General features: G+C 34.0%; 1 protein-coding gene across 3 annotated transcripts in view; it reads right to left on the bottom strand.

Annotated features, from left to right (window-relative positions):
• The window catches only part of Macrod2 (MACRO domain containing 2), a 1,840,776-nt gene that overhangs the window by 1,431,808 nt on the left and 395,788 nt on the right, over positions 1-13,180 (bottom strand). For all 3 annotated transcript variants that reach the window (XM_005380889.2, XM_013512283.1, XM_005380890.2), the window contains exon 4: positions 2,156-2,185. In XM_005380889.2, the coding sequence (XP_005380946.1) occupies positions 2,156-2,185 (30 nt within the window). The remainder of the gene's footprint in view (positions 1-2,155; positions 2,186-13,180) is intronic.

The following is a 13,180-nucleotide window of genomic DNA, read 5'->3' as shown; positions in this document are numbered from 1 at the left end:
GAAATACAAGCACAGCACTACGGTAGGTCTATATACCAATTATGCCTAGCTACATGTAATCAAAGCAACTCAAAATAATAAAAGTAATCACTGGGGCAGTATTCGAGATTCATGAATTACCTCAACCTTCACTCCCCTCTCCCTCCTTAGTAAACAGAACACAGACTTCTGTAAATGAGCACACTGCTTCCTAGAATCAAAGATCAAAGACTACAGGGCATAAATGAACATTTGATCAAGTTCAAGAGTAATATTGGATTTCAGGAAAATCTACTTAAAGAAAATGAACTCATATTTGGGGTACTATCTTTTCAAAATTTTTGCCTTTCCTCCTCCTCCTAACCGGCCCTGTATTTGTCATGCTTAGAGCACTATCTGCCTTCATGAACCTTGACAAGAACACATGCACTGGGAGGAAAAAGAAAAGAAGAGCATGGGTTCCTGATGACACCACAGAATTACAAGCACTCCAGTCTACGACTAGATGGCTTCTACATGGGATTGAATGTCTGTTTCTTTTAAACTACCAATTTCCCCCATCATGAGGAGCAAAAGTGATTTTAACTAAGACAATTAGTCACGTTTTAGAAATAATCGAAATAAATAAATAAATGTTCTAGCTAATATGTCATTTGTTATAAATTAATGTGTTTATATAGATTCAGTTTTAATTTTTCTTTGTGCTAGTAACAATACTAAGACTGGGGATATAGCTCAGCGGCACAAGCACCTGGCTAGCAAGCACAAGGTCCTGAGTTCAATTCCCAGTACCAAAAAAAAAAAAAAAAAACCCACAACAATGCTAGTCAGTTTTCTTAAAATACTAATATATCTTGTAAGAAAATCAGCACTGTGGACAATTATTTTCTTCATATTCTGTAAAGGGACTTGTGTGGGAGCATCACTGGGAATGGAACTCCTAAGGAAAATCTCTTCTACTACTCTAAAAATATGATAAATGATACAATGAGAAACACTGTACTTATATTTTCTAAAATAGTTTAGGAAAAAAATAAATAGACATTTATTAATACACTGCTATCATTACATACTAGACATTTTTGTTTAATCCTTATAATAAACATTTTAGGTATTGAGTATTACTCTCATGTTTTAAAAGGGAGCCCTAGAAACGTTAAGTAATTCTTTCATGGTCTTCACATAGTAATTGCAACTTCCAATCCCCAAACTCTTTTCATAATATTCCACTATAGAACAGGCACTGACATGTGATAACAGGAAGAACACTTTCTAATTGTAATTCTTTTGCTATTCCTATTTGTAAGATTCTGTTTTTTAAAATCGATGGGTTCTATGTAAGAACAATGATTACATTTTTTATTTCCAAATAAAAATTACACTAAAATGTGCTGTAAAAAACCAGGACCTTTTTGAAAGCCAAAAGCTCTGCACAACCCTACCTACTTCAACCACATATATGGAAAGGGAAAGCAAGAGCCGGAAGGGCGGAAGAGGAAGGGTCAAACCTACAATGTCTATCTGGATCCGACATAAAAAGAACCCTATATTCCATTACCTAATTGTTTCTCACAACTGTATTATATATACTGGAGCTCTGAAAGCTTTCTTCTTCCTAACCTAGACATAAAAATGTTATTAGTTATAATATTTTGTATAAAAACCAGTACAGGAATCTCTGTTCCTGCTCTCACTCTCTTCACTTCTCCCCTCTATTCACACATTAAAACAAGAAAAACAAAGCGGCAATACTAGTTTTTTTTATTTTTCAAAGTGGGTGACATATTAAGCTCTCAAGCTACAGAGTCAAAGAAAACAAACAAAAAGTCATTGCAATTAAAAAAAAAACCTAGCAGGCATAGCCTCCAAATGTATTGCTGTTTTAAAATTTATATTAGACATGAGTCTGTTTACCATTATATGTGTGTTAGCAGTTGCACTTTATGATAAAGGTAGAAATACAAAGTTTGACATGAAGAAAAGCAATATTTAATGCACTGTCAAGTTAATGAAAATAGTATTTAAGAAAAATAAAGATAAGTGTATTATGAACTACGTTCTGGAATATTATTTTTGTAGCTAACAACAGAAAAATTAACTTTCTTTAAAGCATCACAGAATTTGCTGAACATGATTATTATAATAAAAATGTATTTTAAGTGATTTCAGTACTCACCACCACCTCCTCCAAGCAGACTGGCATTGGCTATTTGAAAGAAAAAACAAGACATTAAATACTATATATAAAACAGAATATGCCATAGTAGTTCAAGAAAAAGCTGGTTATGATCATTTGTCAGAAAATACATATATATAAAATAGATATGTTCATATAAAGAAAGCCATTATTACTATTTTATGGTAATATGAAATTAAAGTATCCTACAGTTTTTCACTCATTTTTTTCAAGTAGCTATTTTTATAACGTACTTCTTTCTAATAAAATAAAGTATATATTGAAATTCTTTTATTCTCCATCTATATCTAAATTAATCTTCTGAATTTTCCACTTTATCAAGTAGAGATAGAACAATACTATCTAGGAAATTTCAGTGATTTCAAAGTTCAATGTAACAACAGAGCATAATGCTAATTTAAATTAAATTAAACACTATCAAACGAAACTATCTCAAAACATTATGCAGTAAGAAACAACTCAAATAATAATGGATTTGGAAAAACAAATAAACTTGATACAATGCTGTGCAATTTCTTACCTATTTATACATTAATTCAGCCTACATATTTATAATAGCCAAATAAGTATAAGAAAATCCCATCTGGATTTTATTCAAGAGGTCAGATTTTCTGAAAGTTCCACTGCAAGTTTTTGTTGAAGTATTTAATAACATAATGACTATGCTTATCTAAATATAATAACCAGAAAACAGAATATACAGTTTTAGCCCATAAAATTCTTATATATCACAGGTATTATTTTATTCCGTTAAAAAAAGATGATCCCACAGCAGTATTAGGAAAGTAGGTGGCAAACAAGTTGTCCTATTTTTATGGATATAACTGAGTAAACCAAACATTAAACAAATCATTTAGGAAAGAGAACTGAAGGTCTTTCACTGGAATCTTTCTGTACTTTCTACAGACTACGTTGGCATTGCCATAATTTTTAAGGAGTAAATAACAGTGCTAATGATTTAATCAACAAATAATGGACAATTTGAAGAACAAATGCCTGTATTCATACTTCCATGATGTTAAATATGTGGTGGCACTTGGTGTGGTGGCACACACCTGTAATCCCAGCACTCAGGAGGATTACACAAAGGACCACTGAGGCAGGAAAGACCACGCCAAGATCAAGGCCAGCCTGAACCAAATAGCAAGACCCTGTCTCAAACAACCAAAACCAAAAGAACAACACCAACCAAAAAAAAAAAAAAAAAAAAATACCCAAAACATGTGATGGCTTGTTGATTACTGTAACGCTAAAAGAATTTCATAAAAAGCATGAAGGAAAATGCCTTTAAGGCTGAAGGTCTCTTCAATATATCAATATTGATCTTCCAAGTACCGTGTTATCTAATTGCTACTCTCGCCTTCCCTTCAATGTTTTTGTCACAAACATGCACAGAGTAGCAATGGCACTAATCAATCAGAAACAACAGTCACTTGTAAAGTCATCTACCACCCCCATCACTGCGATTTCCAGAGACCTCTGCCTACACCATGTAATGGTGTGTACCAGTCATAGAAACTTCCACCTGGGCTTAAAACACTGCCCCAAGTCAAGCTTTGTAACAATGGAAGTGGTAGCTCGTGGAAAGTGAATAAGGACAGATACTGAGAATTCTACTTTGTCTTATACTCCTAGATGAATGAGAAATTTTTTGAGTTCAATCTGTGGTTAATCCAAACATTTTCTAAAAGTATAGCCACATTCATTTATAAAACCACATCGCATTTCACACACTTGCTGATTTTTTTATTTTCTTATTTAACTAAGAACTGCTTCCCTAACTACAAGTTTTCCGGGGTCCCTAACGCTCCATCTGTTCTTCCACTTTCACATACTCATTCATAAGAAAAAACAGTATTTCTAGCAATATAAAATAATAATAAATAGTAGCTCTTCACAAAAATCATCATGCCTGGGAGCACAATAGCACAATACAGCCTATTTTCATCCTGTGTTTTGCTCAATAAGAGTGGTAGTGCCTGTTGGAGAGTACAGTCTGAGGCCCATCTGTTTACCCAGGCATCTGTCCAATACACGTGGGAGGATGAGTGGGAGTTGATGTAGGAACTAGAATTCCAGTCCTGACCAACCGTCAAGTCAGTTTATGTCAAATATGTCCTCATGTCTAGATAAGCATATCTGATTTTAACAATACCACAGAGCTGTTTTATAGAATTTTGGCATTCCACATAGTACACAACTACTTATCAACTCATTTAAAGTGCATTACCATTCCTTGAATAAAATCTTCATTTAAGCTGCTCAATCATACTTAAAGCAGTCCCAATAACTAGAATCCTAATAACAATTTTTGTCAAAGAATCCATCAAATTTAAGTTTATTTTATTCATTTCTGTTCTCTCAAATTTTTAAAAAATTGACTTTATCAGTAAAAATGTCAAGGTAATTTTCTTCAGCATAAGTGACAAAAATAGGCAAATAAAATTGGTTTTTTAACTGTAACTTCGAGTATTATTTTGCACCCACAAGCACTCCAACAACTGATTATCTACCATTTATTGCCCAGATAGATTAATATTTCTCCATTTTAAGAAAGTGAAAATTACTTTTATGTCTAAAATTGAGCATTTAATTCCTACTTGTTTTTAATTAATTGAGATACATCCCAATTAGATAGGAAGATCTTTGAAGACAAGGTCTGTATATGATAAGTTCTCAATATATATTTTCTTATTTTTGTTTTCTGGTACTGGGGATTGAACCCAGGGAGTATTGGGATGCACTCCTTGACTGTTGTTTTTTTAGTTAAGGTTTTGCTACATTCCTGAGGCTGACCTCAGACTTGGAATACTCCTGCCTCAGCCTCCCGAGTATCTGAAAATACAAGTATACATCATCACCCCTCAAAATGCTTGTTTCTACAGTGAGCTAACTGGCAAATTTAGTCAGCTCTTAAATGAACAGCATCACTGTATTATTAGCAACAGCATGACAAAGCTATAATGTATCAGATACATACAACTACCTTCCAGTCTGTGTATAAGATAATCTGTTATCAATATCTATATCTTATACTATATCTCATATTATTTTATCATCTTATCTAGTATCCTATATATTATATTTGTATATAAGTATATATAAGTGTATGTATATCTGTATAACCATGCAATAATCGTTCTATTTTCTTATACACAGTATTCTTTTTTATACTGAGTTAAACACTGTGCTATTTCAATTACTAAATAGCTTGGTATTGCAAAGAATTCATCTTTAACTATTCTATTATCTTCTCTCATCAGAAAGTGCAGAATAAACCAGGAATGTAAACAGGCCCCAAACTATTCTAACTCATTAAGAGACCATACCTCCAATTTCTGAAGAAAAATGTGGACTGACTGTTATTAGTACACGCTTGCAGAACACAATGATATTCACTGTAGGTGATTGGTACATGTACACAGCACATTTCAATTCCCTTCTTTTTCCCTTTTCTCCACCACTTTTTCATTTGCCCAGCATCAGATTCACTTATTTATCTGATAAGACCATATAAACTACCATATAGACAGATTGAAAACCAGTCTAATAGGCCAAAGAATATATAAAACATGTAAGACAACTACACTAAAGTATACTTTTAGATGAATTTTCCACAATGGAGTGCAGTATTTTTCTTTTGCTTTCTCTTTTTCCTATTTTCTGCCTCTTATTTTGTAATATATATAATATATTTTCATATACTTTATATATGATTTATAAATTTTATATATTTATGAATAATTTATATTTTATATATGCATATATAATTTATATATTATAATTATATGTACATATATTTTGTTTTGTAATATATATGTACACATATAGCTTTTCATGTAAGAGAAACCATGTATATTTAAGCTTGTGTATCTGAGCTACTTTGTTTAATATTAAGGTCTCAAAGTGTATCCATTTTCCAACAAATATCTCAAGTTTATCCATTTTGTGTCAGAGTAATACTCTATTGTATATAAATATCACATTTCTTAATCCATTCATTTTTGATGGACATATAGGCTGCTTCAAGATTTAGCTATTAAGAATTGTACTGTTATAAACATGATATACAAGCATCACTACATTATGATGTCTTTAACTCTTTGGGAAAGATACCTTGGAAATCTTTAACTCTTTTGGGAATAGCTAAGTTAAATGGAATTTCTACTTCTAGTTTTTTGAGGAGTCATCATGCTGATTTCCATAGCGGTTGTGTCAGTTTACAGTCCCACTAACAATGGAGAAGGGTTCCTCTCTCCTTACAGCTTTACCAGCATTTGTTACTGGTTGATTTCTTGATGATAGGCATTCTTTCTGGAGTGAGATGGAATTCAGCGTTGTTTTAATTTGCATTTTTTGAATGATCCACAACACTGAACATTTTTTCATGTATTTATTTGCTGCTTGTATTTCTTCATCTGAGAACTGTCTACTCATTCAGATGGCAATTTTTTAATTGAGTTTTTAAATTTGGGGGTTCTATTTCTTTGAGTTCTTTACATATTCCAAATATAAATCCTCTTAGGAGTTGTCTCTTCACTTACTAGTGGTTTCCTTTGAAAAATATGCACTCAGTTTAGAAGACTGCTGTGATCAATTAATAATCTTGGTCATGGCCAGAGTTGTCTAGGAAACATTATAATGAGGGCACAAGTACTCGTGTTCAAGTCTCCAGATCATCTGTTGTCTCTCAGAATTGACAGTTTTTGATGCCATGAAACTCTATTCAATAATCTTTTTTATCTTTTTCACGACTGTATTTTTGACATACATAGTGTTCACATTTATCACAGGCAATTTGTACCTGTACATAACATATCTTAATTCTTTCTTCACACTCCCACACTCTCCCTGGAACCCTTATTCCCCTTCCCATTTACAAAAGTTTTGTTTCCATTTTTTACTTCTAGTCTTTGTTTATTTAATCCCATTTCCCTTCTCCTCCCTTTCTTTCCTTCTCATTTAAACATGTTCTTCCTACTTCCCAGTATCTATCCTCTGTTGTGCTCCTTGTTTCCCTTTACAGTTTCTCATGGAAAAGCAACAATTCAATATATTTTTTGGTAACAGCAATTGAACTCAGGACCTTGTGCTTGCCATCCAGGTGCTTATGCCACTGAGCTACATCTCTGGCCCAACAATTCAATATTTAAACTCGTGTGTCTGAAATTTCACTTAAAATTATGGTCTCAAGGTGTATTAAATGACTCAAGCTTATCCTTTCATGGCAGAGTAGTACTTCAGTGTACATAAACATATTTTCTTTATCCAGTCTTCTGTTGATGGGCATATGATCTGTTTGGAAGATTTAGCTATTATAAATAGTGCTGCTCTGAACATGGATATGCACATATCACTGTGGTATGATGCATTTAACTCTTTCAGGAAGATGCGTAGAAGGGGAATAGCTAAGTCAGATGCAATTTCTACTTTTAGTTTTTTGAGCACTCTCCACAATGATTTCCACAGTGGTTGTACCAGTTTACACTCCCACTAACAATGAAGAATTCTTCCTTTTTCCCCATATCCCCACCAGCATTTGTTCTTGATGATAGCCATTCTTTGTGGAATCTCAGTGTTGTTTAAAATTGTCCTTCTCTCAAGACCAGTGATGTTAAACAATTTCTCATATATATTTATTTATTCTTTGTACTTCTCTGCCTGAGCAGTGTGTATTCTAATGAATAATCTTTGAAGAACAAAACTGTTAACCTCAGATTACCAGTGTTACTCGACAATACGAGCAGCTGCTATAATTTATGATTCTGAAATAATCTGGTCTGTGACTAATACAGAGCTGGGGAAGGTATGCTGACTCTGAGCCAAAGTGGCTTTATAGTGTTTGAGATCATTTTTTATCCTATTTGCTGAGTAATTTCTATTTTCTCAACAGTAATTATTTGCTTTCTCATTTCATTTTCACTTCACCCAAGACTATCTTGTCAAACAAGCAATAGTGTGGGAGACTGGTCTTTAAACATTGATTACAATTCCATTGCATATTGTTACCTTCAAACCAGTTGCTCAGACCACCAGACACAAGCATGCAAAATCAATCAGAACTTTAAAAATTGTGAGCTTTAACTGTTCATTTCAATACACTATCAGACATCAGCAATACAGTTATCACATGTATATATAATATATATATATATATTTATAGTTTTCATTCCTTCTTTCTTTTTTCTTCTTTCCCTCATTCCAGTCATTCCTTCCTTTGAGTAATTTCTTTCCCTTTCTTATCATCTATTGTACGTTTTGAGTTTTACCTAGTCTTTCAGGCTCCTACACCAAGGAGACAATATGATGCTTACCCATATGGGTCTGATTTATTTCACTTATGAGTATGGTCTCTAGTTGCATCCATTTAGCTACAAAAGCCTCGAGATTATCTTTTTTAATAGCTGAGTAATACTCCATTGTATAAAAATACCACATCTTTTTTTATCCATTCCTCAGTGGATGGGCATCCGTGTTATAATGGAATTATAGTGGTGAACTCCTACCATCTTGTCTAGTGAAACTCTGTATTATCTCTGCTGTTTTATCAAAGAATTATTTTCTTATTCCCTATAATGGTTTGAGCAGTCTTTCATTCTTACATCGGGTAATCTGAGCAACGTAGTTGAGGATAGTGATATGTAATGTAACAACCACTGTTGATTCGTATTATTTTGGCTTGAGACTCTGTATTACTTTGAACGCTCTTGCTTTGATTTGTTTATATTTGTGATACTGGTATGCTGCTACTGTTCTATTTCTTTGTTTCTCATTTACTACTCTCTTTAAAATTAAAAAAAATTGATTACTACTATTTATGCAGGGCTTTTGTTTGCTATTCATCTTTATAAAGGAAATTATGCTTGTTTTCATCCTTCAGGTTCCTGACCATTGAGCTCCATTTATTTATCCTCCTTTCTCATGGGATGAGATGGGGTGTCAAAATTATTGTTCAACACAATCTTTCCAAAAATTCTATTTAAAACACAAATGTCACTCACAACACATTATCCAAAAAAAAAATACAAAAGCTGAAATACAACCGATTTGCACACATTACACTCCTTATGCTTTGAAACTCAAAGTAGTAAGTACTAAAAACTGTAAGATTAAAATCTCCAGCATGTGCTAGACTCTAGAACCCCTTTATATGGTGAGCAACCATCTCAACTGGCAGCTGTGGAAATGCAATCTGCACAGACAAATACAGCCATCAGTTTTGGGCAACAGCCTTTTTTTCATGCTTTACTAGATTTATACCTCGTAAACAAAATCAACAGAATGCCAGGGTTTGGGGCAACAGTATAATTTTCTGCTTTGAAGCTGACAAAGAAGAAATTAAGAATAGGCTTAACTGCTTCACATGTAGAAACCAAGCATAAACACATGATTAATACTTTACATTTCATGCCTACTATAGAATTCAAAGGAACCATTGATGACTCCAAGGTCTGTATGGTTTGCACAAGCTGTAACTGACTATGAAGCCAAAAATAGAACACAATGACCCCTACTGTTGATAAATGGGTGATAAGGCACCGGGAATTGGAAAACTTACTTGTGATTATTAACAACAACAACAGCAAAAACAAAAAACATATTCAAACAGCATTACTCTGGTTGAAGCACATGAGATGCACTCCAGCTATCTCTGTTTTGCCAGTGTCACCTCACTAGTTGATTCTGGGTGCTCTGCTCAGTGACTTCTAGGCATGTTTACTTGGTTCAAATGAGGATCAGTGATATTAAGTACCTTGTCCAGGACTGGACCCAGGAAAAGAATCTACCACAAATAGTGCCAAGCTGGATGTTTCATGATATCACTTTCATAACTTATAAATATGTGTGTAGAGTATGTGCACATACATGTGCATGTATGTATCACACCCAGAAGTTCCTTCTAAAGATGGTTACATAATATAACCTGCATGGAGTCTATTTAATGCCACTATATTGAAGATAATTCATTAATTATTAAAGAGTAAACTGAAACATTATTAGAAGTTCCTAAAATTCCACGATACAATGCAGCTAATGCAAAATCAGAGAAATCAGCATGTGTTTCTATATACCAGTATCATCCCTCTTGACATATTCTGGAACAATTGTAATTTTGATAATGTTAATACTGGCTCAGTTACAAAAATGGGATTAGTTGAGTAATCTAATCTGGGGCTTTCCATAGAGTGAACAAGCATATCTAAAAGGGGAAAAATGAGTTCAAATGTATATTAGCTTTGTGGTTTTAATGATACAAGAAACTCAAGCAGCAGTTTTAACTTGTCTTTGACAAGAAAGGTTTTGAATACAAACCAATTTTCAATTTGAAAAATGGAAGATGTGCTTATTTGAGGAAATATGATACACTTTTAGCCTAATGAAAACATAAGCCTGAACATGCACTCTTATATACAGACTTCTTGGGGAGGCTGGCTAATTTGTTTTAATAAAACCAGACAGTACCTTTAAAAAAATGTTTTATATACTTCCCTTGTTTCATCTGTCTTATACAGATACTACAAAATCTCCAATTCTCTCAACAGTGAATAACAAGCGATACTTTTATTTTAGATTACACTGTAATTTAAACAAGCCAAAAGCATAAGTCTCAGTCATAATAAATAGATGGGAAGATAGAGACACAAAGAAGCTCAAAGGAAAAGGATTTGGGGCTCGTAGAAACACGTGAGATGGTGTCCCTGAAAATAATTATTAATCTGTACAATCTATGAAAGCAGAGGACATGTTTATTGGTATCAACACTGCCATTGCTGATTCTTGGCATAGAGAAGGTACTGGATAAATATTTGTTAAATATATAAAGGAATAAGTGGCAGACAAGGTAATGAGAGAGGGGAAGAGAAAGGCATATCTCAGACAGATGAGAGGATTGTACTTATAGTGACTCCTTTGCAATTTTGTACCTAAGTGAGGCTGTGTTGGGGTAGAGCCAGGCAGATCTAGGTCCAAACCTAGAATCCGTCACTGACCTTGAGAAAATTCCTCAAAGTCCAGTTGATTATCCAATCTTTTGGAGTCTCTGTTTCTCAATCAGTAATTTGAGAAAAATGGTCATAGTACAGGTTTGCTGAGAGGAGTACAGTGATAACCTACACAACTGCATTCCACAGCATTTGACACATGCAAAGGCTCAATAAATGCCAGCACCCCTTTCCATGACCTTGGTTACAGGGCCACTTCTGCTATCATAGTAGAAGTTAATAGAAAACTTCCACTAGTAAAAGCATTCAGATGAAGACTACCACTCAGCACTCTGTGAAGATGGTCCCTTATCTAGCTTGAAGAACTACACAGCTGGACCACAATCTCAGCTCTCCTCTTCCATGCCCTCATTAGACTTTGAGGAAGAAACCTGTACTAATGCACAGTGGAGAGTGAGGGAAAATCATTATCAGAATTTATTTAAAGTTCTGTCTTTGGGTTTAGGTCAATTAAAAATAATTCTGTAAGTCATAAACTGAATTGTTATCAATATTTGGTATATTATACCTAATTTTTCCCTTTGAATGGGCCATTCTGATTATTTAGTTCAAAATGAATGTTGGCCATTGAAATGCCAGAAAGCTTCTGTTTACTTCTCCAGAACCACTTTCTCTATTTCTCCATCCTTTCCCCGATATTACTGACCTGTATAGTTGACATCAGTATGCTCTCTCTTTCTCTGGCTTTCACTAGATTCAGTCAGTGGGAAGGCCAAGCACGAGGTAGTGAAAGAAATGAGAGTCAACTCAAGACTTTTATTTCGCCAGTTCACTGCCTGTAGGCTTACCTTGAGTGAACTATGTCCCTTAAACAAGACCCAATACTCTAGTCTAAGTCCATTAGTTTATAATATGGCTTTTTCTCTGTATGGATTCTGATATTTTCTTCTTCTCCTTATCTCTTGGCTCTCTAGACAGCTACTCCTGTGCTTTGGTAGGTGGTGATTCATGAACAGCTCTTTGAGGGTCTCCCAATCCACATATTACTCCAACTCTTACACTCAGACTCACTTGAATTATCCTAATCTGATTGTTCCCTCTGTTTCCTGTTGGGCCCTTGATTGAACATATGAGGTGGAATTGAAATATACACTGAAAGTTTAAAATAAAAATATATTACAGTAAGAGTCATTATCATTAATTGCCCCAAAAAACACTCCCCTCACTGTGAACACACTTATCCCATTGTCCTTGCTACATTCTGAAGTATTTCTGGAAGTCCACTTTGATAAGTGTCTTTATGAGGTGTGATCCACAATATGATGAATCTTGCTACCTGGTGCCATCCAAAGGAAAGGCAGTCTGATAAAAACAATACGGGGTGTCCTCATTCCTTTCTCACTGGACCTGATACTTTGGGATTTCTAGCTCTTCCTAAAATCAGAATGACCATGAAAGGTAAACATTGTAAATCCATTCAGGGGATCTGGGTAACCATTATGGTGCAACTAAAAAAACTCACAAAAGAGGCCTTCCAGAACTGCTTCAGAAAGTAGCAAGAATGATGGGATAGGTGTGTTCAAAGTGAGGGGGAGTATTTGAGGGGGACTAATGGCAATGTGTCTGCCACTGTAATATATTTTTTTAAATGTAAGCATTCACTATACTTTTTAATTATATCTTCTATATGGTTTACACAGCCTGTCACTAATGCTGGCTAGCCTGAGCCTTAGTATTTCCTGAGCACCATGACTTTGGATTATTATAGGAATGGCTCCTTCACCATTGGAAAATCATATAGGAAACTAATACTTTTATTAAAAACATAAAATATATTAACATGTTAAAATATAATACATAAGTATATGTGAAAGAATTAAGTATATTTTTCATATAAAATATGTGAAAGAGTATATTAAACAAATTCAATTCCTCTACCATTCGTTTCTGTAGTTTTCTTCATCTTCATATAAATATATACACATAATTGAGGCTTCTGGGGTTGTATTACTAAAACAAAATTGCTATGCAGCATGATTTTCTTTTTTTTTTTTTTTTTTTT

The sequence above is a fragment of the Chinchilla lanigera genome, unplaced genomic scaffold, assembly GCF_000276665.1.
Source record: "Chinchilla lanigera isolate Chin_1 unplaced genomic scaffold, ChiLan1.0 scaffold00014, whole genome shotgun sequence".
Taxonomy (NCBI): domain Eukaryota; kingdom Metazoa; phylum Chordata; class Mammalia; order Rodentia; family Chinchillidae; genus Chinchilla; species Chinchilla lanigera.
The sequence above is the reverse complement of the archived record's forward strand: the minus strand, read 5'-3'. Positions and strand labels throughout refer to the sequence as shown.